This window comes from Cryptotermes secundus, unplaced genomic scaffold, assembly GCF_002891405.2.
Source record: "Cryptotermes secundus unplaced genomic scaffold, Csec_1.0 scaffold1241, whole genome shotgun sequence".
In the NCBI taxonomy this organism is placed as follows: Eukaryota; Metazoa; Arthropoda; class Insecta; order Blattodea; family Kalotermitidae; genus Cryptotermes; species Cryptotermes secundus.
In genome coordinates this window covers 173,767-191,378 of record NW_019732000.1, presented here as the reverse complement: position 1 = coordinate 191,378, position 17,612 = coordinate 173,767, and the positions used below count along the sequence as shown (strand labels likewise).

The following is a 17,612-nucleotide window of genomic DNA, read 5'->3' as shown; positions in this document are numbered from 1 at the left end:
TTCCTCAGTATGTTTTAAATATTGGATATAATGGAAAATATATAGAAGAGTCAGTAGATATGAAATTCCTTGGCTTGCAAATTGATAGCCGCCTAAGTTGGTCAGACCATATAGACAAGTTGATTCCTAAGCTAAGTGGAGCGTGCTATGCGGTTAGGTGTGTGTCTCATGTCAGCAATACTGAGACTCTCAAATCAATTTATTTTGCCTATTTTCACTCTGTAATTAAGTATGGTATAATCTTTTGGGGCAACTCATCTTACAGTAAAAAGATATTCATCTTACAAAAGAAAATTGTTACATTAATGGCTGGTGTTAAACCAAGAGACTCATGTAAAAATCTTTTTAAGAGACTAGAAATCCTAACTCTACCATGTGAATACATATTCTCCCTAATGATCTTCATTGCAAAAAACCAAGAATTCTTTCCAACTAATTCTACTATTCACACTGTCAACACAAGGAATAAAAATCAGCTTCATAGACCAATTGCCACCCTCCAATGTTTCCAGAAGAGTGCATATTATGTTGGCATTAAAATCTTCAACAGTCTACCATCAAATATTACAGCTCTTATAGATAAACAGGCACAATTTAGAGCAGCACTAAAGAGTCACTTAATTACACACTCCTTTTACTCTGTTGAGGAATTTATGCTTTCAAATAACCCAAAGTGTATGTAATGTATGGATTTTATTGACACTTCACTACTTTTGTGAACCTTTTACTACTATTACAATACAAACACACACACACACATCTGATTACTAACACACTTTTACTAAATGGCAAATTTTAATTTGCTTCTCTGAGAGAATCAACATCCAAACAAACTGGAAGTCAAAAACAGATTACAATTCATCCAACAGATTTATAGAAACTATGCAGTTCCACAGACATATACGTAGGTCAGTCAAAAAGTTCCCGGAATTCCCCTGCAGACGGAGAACGAGAGATAAGATAGCGCACACACTGTTGTGGTGGGAAGCTCAGCATGTCTGCTTGCAGGCACAACAGGTCTGGACAGGTTTCAATGTGCAGTGTCGTTATTGTTCCGTTTGAATTAGACGTGAGTGTTGGCCATTTGGCGCAATGTCACAGTTCAAACAGCGTGCAAACATCAAGTTCATGTGCAAATTGGGAAAATCTGCTTCAGAGATGCTATTGGCCTTCAGCAAGTTTACAGTGATACTGCACTAAAGAAATCTGCAGTTTACGACTCGTTTTCCCCGCTTTAAGAATGGGCAGGAGACATTAGAGGGTGGTCAGCGTAGCGGGAGACCTTCAACATTCAGAACCGAAGAAATGATTGGAAAAGTGCGACAACTGATGCGATGTGATCGAAGAATGACCATTGCAGAGTTGGAGCAAGAAGTTGGTAATGTTACTGGCCATTTCTACATGCAAGTTTTGCAGAGGTTGTTCGGAGGAAGCAGCGCGAAAAGTGGCAGGGACAGCGGTTTCTGCATCATGGTAACACACTGAGCCACACATCGCTTGTGCAGCAATTCCTCACCAATAAAACATACCTGTCATCACTCAACCATCTTACTCTCTGGATCTTGCTCCAAGTGATTTTGGCAGTTTCCTACTCTGAAAATGGGCCTCAAGGGGACACGTTTCGCAACCATGGAGGACATCAAATCGAATGTGATGGCTGAGCTTTGGAAGATTCCAAAAGAAGCCTTCCACCGCTGCTTCCAACAATGGCAGGATCGAAAGACCAACTGTGTGCATGTGAAAAGGTCCTACTTTGAAGGTGATTAGGTAAGCATTGCCGTATGTCCTACCATTAGAGTGCTATACTGCCACTCCGGGAACTTTTTGACTGTCCCTTGCAGTCGTTTACCTTGGTAATACAAAAAATGTCAGATTAACATTTTACACGTTTAGACATTTACAGACACAGCTGAACAATACACAAAAAGACTATATGTTCATGAAGTACCTGTATTTAATTAAGGTACCTAGTTCATTATATATATATATATATATATATATAACCTATATATTCCAGACACTATTAAAATATAATTTATCTCATTACATATGATGAAAGAGTGTAAGAATAGAGCAAACAACAACAACATAATACTGATATGTGTCCTGAACTCAACAGTCAGGGACCAATTATAGAGTCAGCAAAAATACAGAATAACAACACAACAATGCAGAAAACAAATAAACAAACAACTTGGGTGTTTTGCGTGTCATGCTACAAATAAATTTACGCCAGTCTCAAATTCCGTAGAACCTTTATTGTTCTTCACACCTGCACAATCACACGCTTTACAATCGTTTGCTCTTGCAGTGTTACAAATACTGCTTATAATATCTCGACGGTACTGGACTCCCTTTTGCGGCGGATGTTCCAAGCCTCACCTCTTAGACGGCTGGATAAAGACTGACTGCTTCTCGTCGACGCTGGGCTATTTATCCCCTCGGTCGCTGCTATCCAAATGAACCCTGTTATAGCAGTGGAAACGTTGCTTTGTTTGTTCCGCGATTCTTACGCAATGACCCATTGTTATTGCGTTGTCTCTGTGGGAATGCTTCGCGTATTCGTCGTAACCGTGGAGATTCGATGTTCTCTACACAACGGCTCACTGTTGGGATTACAGTGCCGCTATTGTTACTTCCTATGCAACGGTCTGTTCTAGCGTTTCCATAGAAGTGACTCTTCTGGATTGCAGACACGTTACGTTATATTATTTGATTTAAACAGAAAGCTGGTGTATACAATTCAGTTCAGTTCAGTTCAGTTCAGTTAATCTTTAGAGCGGCCTACCTCAGGCATAAAATTAAAATACATGACAAACACAAGGACACAATGAGATAACAATTTAACCAGAATTGCACAAAGGAAATGCATCTTCCACTCCTACTAAAAAAAAGAAGGAAACTGATATACACTATTAGCAGCGGAGACACACCTGGCTTAAGGACTGGGATCTTACACCTTACAGTGAAAACGGGAAGTCCCTAATTAATTTAGTGAATACAATAAGACTTACATTATCCACGATAGACTGACAGTTTACTTTCTCCTCAGAAAACATTTGTAGAACTGCCCACATTCAAGTAAATGTTACAGTGACAACAGCAACGGAAAGTAAACAGTCATTTCTAGGTAAAGTCTACAATAATATGTGACTGTGGGAACCACCCACAGTGGATTGAGTGCTAGCCAATCACAAGTTGGGAACCTTTCGCTAATTAGCAATGGCTGAGTAAACAGCCGGAGCTAGGTAAAGCCTACAACAACATGGACAGTGAGGTGGTTTCTATAGGCCCAACTCAAGATTAAATAAGGGGATACATTAAGTGGGAGTTTTTATTTTCTGTATGTACAAGGGTAAGTCAATAAGTAAGTTACAAATGGATATAGAACTTAAACAAATAAGAGTACTGATCTGAAAAATGCTTGGCAGCATTCCTTGAGGCTGGAATGCGGTGACCAATATGCCTTCGTGATCCCAGAAGACTGTGAGCATCACTTTCCTGGAGGTTGGTGTCATCCTTAAATTCCTTTTTGGCAGGTGATGCAGGTTGTTTCCACTGCACTGCTGCATTGATGCATGCTTTCTCTTGGGCTGGTAATGGTGAATCCAACACTCATCATCTGTGACAATTTTGGCTAACATGTCGTGTCCTTCATCATGGTAGCATCTGAGATGCTGTAATGCCAAACCCATTCTTTGCATTTTGTGTTGTGGGGTCAGCATGCACGGCACCCATTGTGCACAGATTTTGTGAAAACCTAACCTGTCATGCATTATGAAGTAAGCCATGCTGTGTGAACACACACCTGGTTCCGACAGCAGCCCAAAGAATTTTATGCTGCTGGTCTTCCGGGGCTTGTGAAATGATGGGACAAGTGCCTCAATGTACAGGGAGATTATGTTGAGAAATAAAAGCATTTTTCAAATCAGTACTCTTATTTGTTTAAGTTCTATATCCATTTGTAACTTGCTTATTGACTTACCTATGCATATGATTATATAACAGAATTATTCAGGCATCAAGCAGAAGTCATACAAAATCATGATAATGAAAATGTTCACAATATTGGACAATGAATAGATAGACACAGAAAGTATAAGAGGCTTAAACTTGGCAGCGGTCAAGCATAAGACTGTTCAAGTGTAGCGGAATCTGCTGGAAATAGGGCATAATCTGCTGTAGTGAGCATGGACTGACAGAGGCCCTGTACATATTTTATATACATTTATTAACATGTTTAACAGGTAAAATATAAATATCCTTTACATTATGACAAATGACTTACTACTGCAGACAATGACTTTGACATAAAACAGACTCGTCCTCTCATGAGAGAAGGCGCACCACAATAACAAGACCGCAAATGTCAAACAGTGATAAATATCTGGTCATAAGCCCCAGATTAGGCTCGACACCAAGACTGACTGACTGACCATCAGTTGCAATGTGATTTTGACTTTGACTTATGAGGTTCTCAGTTCCAGTTCTGAGTTGCGTTTCAGTACAACATTCAAGTTGTTACAGTGTTCGCTGTTGTTGCATTATTAGTCTTCAGCCATCTATCTTCAATTCTTCAAGTTCATCTGTGTATACTGTGCAACTATAAATATTTATAGACCAGTTCAATAAGTGGTTGCCTCTACAGCAATATGACTTCCCACAAATTAAAATGAAACAAACTCTCAAAATGCCGTCATCCTCAATATGTGTTCTAAATTCTTACTTACTTACGTACTTATGGAGCTGAGCCCTTCTTGAGGAGAAGCCAAATCTGCAGCTACTCAAGAATTTCCCAGCGTTTTATGGAACCCGAAGGTTCATTACCGTGTTCACAAGAGCCCTCCACTGGCCCCTATCCTGAACCAGCTCAACCCAATCCATACCATCCCATCCTATCACTCTAAGATCCATTTTAATATTATCCACCCACCTACGCCTTGGTCTTCCCAGTTATCTCTTTCCTTCTGGCTTTCCCACCAATATCCTATACACATTCCTTGTCTCCCCAATTGGAGCTACATGCCCTGCCAATCTCATACTCATTGACCTGATCATTCTAATTATACTTGGAGAAGAGTACAAGTTATGAAGCTCCTCATTATGCAGTTTTCTCCAACCTCCTGTCACTTCATCTCTCTTCGGTCCAAATGTTCTCCTCAACACTCAGTCTATGTTCCTCCCTTAATGTCAGAGACAAAAGTTTCACACCCATTCAGAACCACAGGCAAAATTATAGTTTTGTATACTCTAATTTTTATGTTTTTGGACAACAGAGGGGACAACAAAAGGTTCTGGACTGAAAGGTAGCAAGCATTACCCAAGTTCAATCTCCTCTTAATTTCCTCCGTAATCAGGTTCTGATTTGTTATCATCGCTCCCAAATATCTGAACTGTGCCACTTTTTCAAAACATCTTGTTTTCTGTAAGATTTGATGCTNGAGTACAAGTTATGAAGCTCCTCATTATGCAGTTTTCTCCAACCTCCTGTCACTTCATCTCTCTTCGGTCCAAATGTTCTCCTCAACACTCAGTCTATGTTCCTCCCTTAATGTCAGAGACAAAAGTTTCACACCCATTCAGAACCACAGGCAAAATTATAGTTTTGTATACTCTAATTTTTATGTTTTTGGACAACAGAGGGGACAACAAAAGGTTCTGGACTGAAAGGTAGCAAGCATTACCCAAGTTCAATCTCCTCTTAATTTCCTCCGTAATCAGGTTCTGATTTGTTATCATCGCTCCCAAATATCTGAACTGTGCCACTTTTTCAAAACATCTTGTTTTCTGTAAGATTTGATGCTTTACTGTGTCTCACGGTGTTGTCGCTTGCAGATTTACCTATACTTTTTCTTCAACCCTGAAGATGGGGGCGATATGTTCCTCCGAAACGTCGGTTAACACCACATATACACGGCGCCAAATCCCAGAAGACTGCTTTCTTCATCTTGTTTTCTATCATTATGTCATGGTTTTGCCCTGCATTTTGGTGACGAGACAGCAACATATACTTTGTTTTCTCTGTGTTTACTTCTAGACCTTACTCCTTACTTGCGTTGATTAAAGTTTGTGTTTTTCTTTATGGTATCTTCATTATCACCCAGTCTAAACACACTAAAACCAAGCCATACTTGAGAGTAAAACCAAACTGAGCAAATCAACTACAACATAATTTTGCAATTTTCTTGTGCATATTTTCAAGTCTGTTACAGTCTGCCAAGGTAAGGTTATTCCAGAACTGAAGCATACTCAAGCTCTGACATAATTAAAGCAGCATATAAAATCCTAAGCCTATCCAGGGAAGATACATAAGTTCACATATTGATGAAAACATATTCTGGATGATTATGTGGGGAAGTCATAAAATTGTAATTATTACTCAGAGAAAACAGACACACAGGTGCAAGAAATTGTAGGGGAATTAGTCCTTCCCTACATATGCCCCCTACAAGGCCACACATTTTCCCCAATGATGCATGAAGTGCTGGATGCCTTGACCATAGAAGGTCTCATTTTGACTGTTTAAGAAGTCCTCCATTGCAGAAATGACGTCATCATCGTCTTGGAATTGCTTACCATGAAGTTGCTTCTTTAGCCATGGAAAGAGGAAGAAGTCACTCAGTGCCAGGTCTGGGGAATGTGGTGGATGGGGGAGAATTTCATATCCCAAACTGGTAGCAAGTGTTGTAGCATGAGCCGGTGTGTAGTCATGAAGAAGTCGCACACATTTATCCAGCTTTCCTCGTTGATTTTTCTTGATTTCCTCCTGTAATTTTCTCAGAAGGTTCCGTAGTACTTGCCAGTGATGGTGACGCCCTTTTGCACGTAGTCGGTCATGATGACACCCCACCAATCCCAGAACACACTCAACATCACCTTTCCTGATGACGGCTCAGATTTGGCCTTCTTTGGTGGCGGGGAGTCTGCATGTTTCCACTGCTTGCTAATTTCCTTTGTTTCAGGGTCATAATGATAGATCCAACATTCATCCATCCTGATCACGCGGTCGAAAAATTCAACCTTTTTGTGTTGACACAACTGCAAAAGTTTCTTTGCCACATCCACCCGTTGCCGTTTTTGAACTGGTGTCAAGAATCGTGGCACGCAACACACAGTGACCTCTGTCATGTGGCGTGCCGCCAGGAAGGCATGACTGTAGAACGTCCATTGCTAGTCAAAGGTTAGCAATTCCTAGGCAACAAAACATAAACAGACCGTTGCCCAGGCAAGTGCTTAAGCAACAGAGACTGAATAGCTGAGTTCCCACAGCAACGAATGTGCAACATTAGGGGGCCCATTGCTAGGCAATGCATGGGTAGACACACCGGACTACAATACAATGGGAAGTTGTAATGTTTTGATTATCACCATGAGAAAATCATAATTCCAAAATATCTTTCTATAATAGGAAACAGTTCATTCCCTGAGCTTGTCGAACAGACATATTTTCCCGCGCCAAGTGTACAGAGGGAGCCACCAAAAGGGGCAGAAGCAAAATGGCGACATCGGTTGAGAAAGTGGAGGCTTGCGCTGTGATATGGTCTCTGCATTTGTAAGAGGAAATCTGCCAGGGAGATCCATGATCAGATGACCGCTGGGTATTAGAAAAGTGTACCATCATACAACATAGTGGTCAGGAGGAAGAGGAGCTTTCATTGTGGACAGACAAACCTCAAAGATGAACCCTGAAGTGGAAGACCATCTCTTGCTGAGGAACTGGGAATTGTGGCACAGGTAAAAGCTTTGATCCTATCCATTAGGCACATAACTATTGAAGCTATTGTTCATGAGGTCTGCAGTAGCCATGGGTCGGTTTTCAACATCATCCATGACGAGTTACAAATGACAAAGGTCGCTGTGCATTGGGTGCCATGATTGTTGACACCAGTTCAAAAACGGCAATGGACGGATGTGCCAAAGAAACTTTTGCAGTTTGTCAAGATGAAAAAGTGGAATTTTTCTACCGCCTGATCATGATTGATNTCTTCATAGTCACCGCCGTGAAAGCCTCAAATCTTACATGATTGATGGTTGTCCGATCTATCGTTATGACCCTGAAACAAAGGAAATGAGCAAGCAGTGGAAACATGTAGACTCACCACCACCAAAGAAGGCCAAATCTGAGCCGTTGTCAGCAAAGGTGTTGTTGAGTGTGTTCTGAGTTCAGCAGGGTGTCATAATGACCGAATATGCATAAAAGGGCATCGTCATCATCACTGGCGAGTACTACGGAACCTTCTGAGAAAATTAGAGGAGGAAATCAAGAAAAAGCGACGAGGAATGCTGGGAAAAGGTGTGCGACTTCTTCACGACAACGCAACGGCTCATCCTGGTCATGCTATGACAACACTTAGTGGCAGTTTGGGATATGAAATTCTCCCCCAGCCACCGATTGACTTCTTTCTCTTTCCACGGCTAAAGAAGCCACTTTGTGGTAAGCAATTCCAAGACGATAACGTCATTTCTGCAGTGAAGGAGTTCCTAAACAGCAAAAATGAGACCTTCTGTGATCAGGGTATCCAGCAGCTAACGAAACGTTGGGGAAAATGTGTGACTTTGCAGGGGGCATATGTAGAGGACTAACTCCCATACAATTTCTTGCACCTGTGTCTTCGTTTCTTCTGGGTGATAATTAAAATTGTATGACTTCCCCACATACATGACATCCATTGTCGAGCAGCAATGTTTTCTGTGGATGGTCTGTGAGGAGCCTATATAGGAAGCAGTGAACACTGTTCAAAGAGATTCAACTATGGGTAAAGGAAGAACAAAAACAATCCACCGAGAACAGCAGTGCATAAGTATAGCCACTGAAGAAGGAACATGAAAGGCATTACTGAGAGTGATTATAACTGCGAGTGTAAACAAATAATTCTCCAATAAACATCCATCCAATCCGAAACCCATTGTTTCTTGTTGCGTTATGTGGCAGTATTTTTGTATATAACTTGTGTTAATATTCCAGACGATTACTTGTTCATGTACTTACTCCTTGGTGCTGGGTGGCTCTTCCAGTTGTCTTGTGTATCAAAGATTAGTAGTGTTTGCTAAGCTGGATTGAGTCTGTCTTTGATATTGTGTGTATGTTGCTATCTGGTGTTTATTTTTTGCAATGTTTCAAATACTGGATTACAGACATCAATACACATATTATTCACATGTAATCTGTTTCTACCAACCTTATATATGAAGTATTTCTTCAACGCATTCAGATGCTTTCCCTTTTTCTCTATTTTCATAATTTTCATTGTATCAGCTATACTCCCACATGCACGTTCTGTATTTAATATGTGATTCAAATATCACAAGTTACTGCTGCCATTCCTAATTTCTTGTATGTGCTCTTTATATCTGATGTAGAATATCTGGCCTGCTTGCAATGTGTATTCTAGTGGGCAATCCATAATGCAGTGGTCAAAACATGTAGTCCAATGTACAGAAACTTTAAATAAGATTTAAAAATACACAGTGTGTAATACAAAAATCTTTTAAATAAGTTTTAGAAGACACTGATTCAGTGACATGTGTTCAATAGTTTTCTGAATGTTGAGGTCTAAGTGATTTTTAAAATGCCACCACATTAACATTCACTTGTAAACGTCTGCAATCTTCTGCCAACTTCAGTGATTGATATTGTGATGTGTTGCCCTGTGCAGGACACCCCTCCCCTGCCAGCGGTGACGTAACACCATCAGAGCGCCGTCGTTGCTAGGGTACCAGGCAAGTCAACACTCCTTCCCCCACCCCGCCAGCGGTGACGTGACCAAGGGATGCCGCAGTTGCTATGCAGCCGTAAACAACTCTCGACAACGTTGCTAGCAACACGGCGCCAGACAACAGTGGTGCCTATTACGTGGCTGTTTTCTTGTTGTCCGGAACGGGGCTAAATAAGGAGCAGCGAAGACTATTCAAGTCAGTTCTCAAGTTATGGGATAGTTATGAGTCAGTTAGTTACGAGTTAGCCAGGCAGTTAACCTTTCAGTTGTAGGCTAGCATTTGCAGTCTAGTATTTGTGATACTGTCGATGGCAGTAATTGGCAGATTGTAATTTGTGTGATTGTAAGAGCGAATGTGGAATAAAATTCGCTACATCCAATAAGGCGTGAAGTTATCTGTTGCATATACACCCAACACGTGACAATATATTTTCAAATCATCAGCAAATAATATAAAAAATTACAGTGTATATATATATTACTAATAAAAAACACTATATAAAAGGGGGACTTGGGTGAACTCTGCAGTATACCAGAAAACAGAAAGTGAGGAAGAAGTCCCTATTACATGGAAACAGTGGATGTAGGTGATAGAGAACTACGGACCCAACCACTACACCGTAATATAATAATTAAAGATCACATGATTCCGACTGAAAATTTTATCCTCATTTCTTTTATTGCATACTCACCTTGTAACAAATTAAAATTCAATGATAACGAAGCTGATAATATTTTTGGCAAAACAAACAAACCTGCAAGTGTGGCCATGACGCTTCTAATGTTGGGTCATCTTCTTCTGGATCAAAGTCAGGGTTCTCACTGGGCGGCAACGTCCGAAACAGATTTGCTGAGATCTGCCACACAAAATTTAATAAATTGATAATATTCTTCCACAAAATGTGTACGAGTATTGAAAGAGAGTTGTAACTCCTTAGTTTTCTGAAAAGTCCAGATGATCAATGGACAGTTTTTGTTTCCTATCATAATGTCTGATGTAATGGGACTGTTTCCATGATATTTAGCTTGTCATGGACCAGGGAATAGTACCATATCGCTTTTAATTAATATCATAACACTATCAAGTTGAGAACATTCTGCCCCACCTCAGAACAACATTCTGAGGTGGGGCAGACCAAGTATTAAAATCTATACTTCAAAATCTTCAGTTCTCTAAGAGCCATTAAACTTTACAACATTGTTTCTTAACAGATGAATATTTGGAACGCTAGGTAAATCAGAAGTTTAACAGTCCCTGGCTATCAACATAATACAGTATAAAGTGAATACAGTATGACTACAGGAAGGTATATTACCTCAGAAGTCCATTCATGAAATCTTGATTCTTCTGATGAACTTCACCTTTTCCTTATGGAAAAGTGAATTACAAGAGATGGCTACAATACCGTGGCAGGTAACAAAACGCCATTCATGAAATTTAGCCAGAGACTGTACTTTATGGTTTCAGAGACAAGAAATTCAGTTCAAGATCATCCATCAACAAAGAAGAACAGGAAGAATCCATGTGGGTACTTCTGAAAGGGAATAGAGAGTATCTGGAATTGAAAGAACTGCCTGAGTTAGGAAATGGATGGTGGCCATGTCAATAAAGGTCAACATTCAATATCATATCTGATGTACACAGCATATGGGTGTGTTCGTGCAGTAAGAGAAAACAGCAATATTTGTCATGTAGTTACATTAAAGTAACAACATGGAAATCATACTGCTATACAGTACATTCCCACGTAACAAGAATGTACATTATTTAGGATTTAGATGAGACAAGCATGGAAAAGGGTTTGCTGTTTGTGCCTCCTCTGTTTTGTGAGATTCTGCATTTCACTGTTTGCATGTTCATATTTAGGACATATCCATACTTCTTCAGTACTGTCACAGAACTAACTTTTTCATTTGTCAATTAACTGATTTCATCCCAGAAAATTATATGCATGTTAGTCACGAGTTTCTTTAATTACATGCAACTTGAAAAGGTATAAACTTTTTCTGTGTGAATGCATGCACATTGTTTCATGCTGTGTTAAGGGAACCAACCACTGAAACAGTTTCTATTATGTATACAGAGAGCTAACTTTTGAATCTAAAAAAAAAAAAAAAAAAAAAACTCTAATAAAGAAAAAAGCATATGCACTTTATTTTGGTTGCAAGGTAGGGAATCATGACAATACATGGGCACTTTATATATAACGAATAATGTGTTTAAGATTTGGACAGAATGGCTAAATACATTTTGTCATATTCTCTTTGCTATTTGTGTGGTACAGAGACCAGCAGAAGACCCTTAAGACTGTTATTTCTGGCTAACAAGTACATAAGGTTTTAATGCATAGTCTACACATATGGCACAATAGCCAAATTTATCATCAGCCATAAGGCCTACTCTATACAGCAATGATTTTCCAGAACGAAGGCTGCTACACACATCAAAGTATGGACGATGAGAATGAAAGCAATGTATGATGAAATGATGAAGCTCAACACAATTCTCTGAAGGAAAGTGAATAGAATGCTGACCCACTGCTTGAAGCATCTTATTCAATGATAGAATCTCATTTAATAATTCCAGCAGATTTGAGCAACACTTTCCATGATCTGAATTTGTCAAGAAATCAATCAGAACTCTGGCTTTTGGATTCAAATCTTATGTTTCTGCTGCAATGAGACATCTGAAGATGGCCATCTGTGGCCGAAACATATTGTGTTAAGTGTTAAATAGTGAAATTGGAGGAATAAAAAAGGAACAATTGTTGCATTATTGACAGACTGTGATATACATAAACATTAATCCATGAAGTTACTTAGTAGTGGCTATATTGATGCAAGGCAGAAACTTAGTACATCACATCATTATTGAATTGAATTGAATTTATTTACATTCTATAAATCCTAAGCAGGTTAGTACCTTTGGATACAGAACAAGTCAAAAGGTTACATACATAAGTACAGGCAATTTTAGCTTAAAAATTAATATAACTTAATTTTACATCATTCTCTATTTACATTGAAGTATTCATCTAAAGAGTAGAAGGAATGAGCATGTAGATAATTCTTTAACTCTGATTTAAACTTTTTAGTATCATTGCCCAAGTTTTTAATACTTTGTGGCAGATTGTTGAACACTTTTATGCCAGTAAAGTAGACTCCTTTTTGATATACTGATAAAGTTGATGAGGGTAGGTGGAAGTTATATTTTTGTCTAGTATTCATGTTATAGACATCAGAATTTAATTTGAATTTATCTTTGTTGTAAACAACAAATAGGAGAAGCGATAATATGTATTGCGATTGAAGAGGTAGAATTTTTAATTTCTTAAATAATTCTCTACATGAATCTCTACTTCTACATCCTGTAATGATTCTAATTATATTCTTTTGTATTTTAAAAATTATTACACTATGTGAAGAGTTCCCCCAAAATATTAATCCATAGTTCATAATAGAATGAAAGTAGGCATGGTAAACCATCTTCAATGTTTCCTGTGACATAAAAGGCTTAATTGATCTCATCGCATAGCAAGCTGCATTTAATTTAGGTATAATTTGTTCAATATGTATTTTCCAAGACAGTGTACTGTCTACATGTATTCCAAGGAATTTTGTATCAAGTACTTTACAGATTAATTTGTTGGCATAACTGATGTCCAGATCAATTTGGTGGTTGTTTTTAGTTGTGAATGATATGTAATGGGTTTTATCAAAATTTAATGAGAGTAAATTGGCTTCGAACCATCTGTTTAAGGCTTCAAATACAATATTTATGTCATTTTTAAAGTTTTCAAATTTAGAGTTCTTAAATATTATACTAGTGTCATCTGCATATAGAATTGGTTTAGATTTATTGTTGATGGTTTTAGATAGATCATTTATGTAGAGAAGAAAAAGTAAGGGACCTAAAATTGATCCTTGTGGAACACCGTGCTTTATAATTCCCCAGTTTGAAAATGCATTATGACTGGAGTTTTTATTATTTATTTCAACTCTTTGATACCTGTTTTTGAGGTATGATTTGATCCATTCATTAGCTTTGCCAGTTATTCCATAGAAATTTAATTTCGATAGTAAGATATCATGATTAACACAATCGAAAGCTTTTGCTAGATCACAGAAAATCCCTCCCACAATTAATCTGTCATTGAGAGCACTTAAAATATCGTTAGTTAGTTCATAGGTTGCTTTTTCTGTTGTTAGGTCTTTCCTAAATCCAAATTGCTCTTTGACTAATATGTTGTTAGAATTTAAGTGTTCAAGTAGTCTATTATACATAACTTTTTCAAAGACTTTTGAGAATGAAGTCAATATGGATATTGGTCTGTAATTAGAGATGCATTTTCTCTCTCCTTTTTTAAAAAGTGGTTTCATTACAGCGTATTTTAAGCGTTGAGGAAAAGTACCTGATGATAAAGATTTATTACATAGATGATTCAAGGGTGAACTGATGTAAACAGAGCTTGCTTTAAGTAATTTGGTAGAGATTTCATCATATCCATGTGAATTTTTGGGCTTAAGGGATTTAATAATGTTTTCAATTTCCTTCCTTGTTGAGAATTTGAGATTGATATTTGGAAATGAATTGTTAAAGGCACGAGACAGATAGTATATTTTATTATTATTATTATTATTATTATTATTATTATTATGCTTCGTCTCTTCCACAAATTAAGCAATTCACTGCTAAGGACATAAACTGGTGAAGTACAATAAATATACTTTATCATCCAAATGGCTTGCCATATGGTTCAGAGTCAATGTGTCTTCCTGTTAACGCAACCTCTGAGGCAGAGTCAAACCCTTTAAGCAGCTGAGTTACTTATTCTTACCCATCGAAAGGCCAGCTAACACCAGCCAAGCAGGAGGTGGGGATGACTTAGCCGGTGATACCATCAAGATTATATGAAATATGTTATTTCCTATGTGAATTGAACAGCCAAGCTTGGGAAAAAAATTACTAAAAGAAACAATGGTCATTTCAATAACAACTGATCCCAAGGCAATACATCACCAATCACCCTTTAGTCAATCCAGAAATTTTCTTGTTGCGATTAACCTACATATTGAACCCAATTTAGTGAAACACTTTGTTATGACAATGCATTTCTCCATCTGAATCAGAAACTTCTGAGGATCTTTGAGGCTAAAATCAAAGAAGGGATATTTGTGGGTCCACAAATTAAAGAAACACACGAGGCTTTAAGCAAAGCTGAAGGAGCATCTTGAAGAGCATTTACACTAGTCACCACTAATTTCCCAGGAAAATTCATGGCAGAGAATTATGTGCAACTTAAATTTATTGATATCTACAGTTATGGGATGCAAAATACAATTAAAATTAATTTGACAGCACTAAAAAATAAATATATCATGGATAATTTCTTATACTAAGAGACTATGACATGTGACTGCAATATACACACCATTCTGATGATCTCAGGGTAAACAGGCTCAGTAAGTACACCCCGGCCTGCTGTAATGTAGTCCACCAGCTCATTCAGAGTAGCTCGTTTTATTTCCTTTCCCTTCAGGTCGGCCACTGGGTCCATGAAGTCAAATGCCACACAGCACTGTCGCAGTTTGCGAATAAACAGCTCCTCCTGCTCTGAAGATGGGACATCTACAGGAACAGAGAAATAATTTTGGTTAGAAGCATGTAATAATGATTCCATTATTACTCTTATCTTCTCCAGTCTTCCACTTGCTAAACTTACCTCTTGCAGCCTCATAGCAATGTTAGAGTTTTTTTTTTTCATTGATCTCCCTCCCTTCTGCTACAAATATTACAGGAAATGGACCTTAGGAAATTAGTAACATGCCTGCAGTATTTTACTATTCCTTCTTGAAGTATGAGGTACTCTGACAAGAGCTGTGCCTCAGTATTCCACGTCATGTACCAACACTATAACAACAGCTCTCAACCTTTTCTAATTCACAGACGAGTATCCATGTAATGTACAGTAATAAATATTTTACAAATTCAATTATCACTAGAGTGTCTGAACATTGTTACTTATACAAATGAATCCCATTATGTGGTATTAAAAGTAGACACTTCTTTATTACCCACAATGAACATTCACAATTAAAAATTACGTATAAAATAATGTATCAGACACATTCATCTTGCAAGGATCTTGGGTTTCTCTCCATTTCTAAGGGGAGTAGTTACCAATCCCAAACTCCATGTCATCTTTTACTTGCTTGTCACACCACTAAATGAATTAAAGGGGAGAGAAAGAACTAATGTTTACACAGATCTAATCGCTGAAAGGGAACAGAAAAAAAGTTACTACTAATTTTTCCAATTTCCAACGTGGAACGGTCTCTCAGAGTTATTGGGATCAGATTATGGCATGGTGTTATTTCACATTTATTTGTTTTAACTTAGCTCTGTATTCAAGTAGTTATAAATATTACAATTTTATTCTGAATACAGGCCTCATTAGCGCAAAAATACAATTTTTATATGACTTGCTGACATGAAGTGTGTTCAAAAGGTCACTAAAATTATGCGTGTGGGGTCTTTACATTAAACATAAGGAACCACCAAGATAAACAATTACAGTTTCTGAAATTTCAATGTAGAGTTTTGCTCATGGGCATGCTAAACGCTGTCTGTCCTGCTCACCATTTCTCCCATGAAAATGATTCATTTAACTCACAATTTCTAAGCACCTCTCAGTACTGACAGAAACACGAAGCCTACTGGAGCAGGAGGCTCCCAGAAAATCAGGTAGACCGCCACCAACAGTAAAGACTTCATTAGACCCCAAAGCGACTTAAAAGAACACGTCAAAGCAGAGTATGAGTTCCAAAATACACTAAATTAACCCATATCATAACAAAATAAATGGGGGCAATTAACAAAGAAATCCTACATGGCGGAAAATAATCTCCACTATTTTACCTTCTCCAAAAATTCCGAAAAGCCTGTGGGATGACATTATATGAAGAGACAGCCACTTCTAGAACTGTTCTATAATATTTATTACAGTTGCACAGTATACAGAGATGAACTTGAATTTGGAGAATTCAAGTCAAAGTCAAAGTCAAAGTCACCTTGCGACTGACGGCCAGTTAGTCAGTAAGTCTTGGTTTTGAGCCCAGATATTTATTACTGTTTGACAGTTACAGTCTTGTTTTTGTGGGGCGCCCTCTCTGGCGAGAGGACGGGTCTGTATTTTGTATATGCTGCTGGCCCTTGCCCGCGCACTCTTTCTTGGGTCCGAGTCCCCTGTGACTCGTTACCATAATTTACTGTCTCAGAATTGAGACTTCCCTTTTCGTCACCTCTTACGACTCGCAAGTTCACAGTGGAGGTATTCGAATCCGCCTCCACACGGGGTTACTCCATTTGGAGAATGTATCTTCTTATATAACCAAGAGTCGGATATATAGAAAACATGTCACTGCCTAGCAACCGCTGTTTACTCGGTTTCCATAGCAACAGCTGTTTACTCGCCGTTGCTAAACAATGATACTTGCGTTGTCACATTTGCTTGACTGTGNTCATATTTGCTTGAATGTAAGCAGTTCCCCGCGGAGATTGTTGCTCAGCTGTTGAAGCGAGCAGGAAAATGTATGTGACGTCTGGAGCGTGCAGTACGTGCTAGAGGCGGTGGTGGTACGGCATGCAGAGCCGCGGTTGGGGTTGCGTCGGCTACGGGGTTGAAGGTCTTGGTGGTGGTCCCACGGTCTGTCTCGTTTAGCATGTAGGCNAAGTATCGCCTCCATCTTCAGGGTAGAAGGAAACATATAAGAAATCCGCAAGCGAAGAGACCGTGAGAGCCGGTCGGTTAACGCCACATATACACGGTGCCAAATCCTAGAAGACTGCTTTCTTCATAGTCACCGCCGTGAAAGCCTCAAATCTTTCATTAATTG

At 38.6% G+C, this 17,612-nt stretch overlaps 1 protein-coding gene across 2 annotated transcripts in view; it reads right to left on the bottom strand.

Moving 5' to 3' along the window:
- LOC111867522 (serine/threonine-protein phosphatase 2A 56 kDa regulatory subunit epsilon isoform) overlaps positions 1-17,612 on the bottom strand; it is a 219,883-nt gene that overhangs the window by 33,233 nt on the left and 169,038 nt on the right. Inside the window, exons 1-3 of one of the 2 annotated variants that reach the window (XM_033752713.1) lie at positions 16,636-16,733; positions 15,149-15,345; positions 10,472-10,573 (exon numbers count right to left, since the gene is read on the bottom strand). In XM_033752713.1, the coding sequence (XP_033608604.1) occupies positions 10,472-10,573; positions 15,149-15,345; positions 16,636-16,672 (336 nt within the window). In that variant the 5' untranslated portion in view covers positions 16,673-16,733. Of the gene's footprint in view, positions 1-10,471; positions 10,574-15,148; positions 15,346-16,635; positions 16,734-17,612 lie in introns of those variants that run through there. The other variant, XM_023857485.2, reaches the window with a different exon arrangement.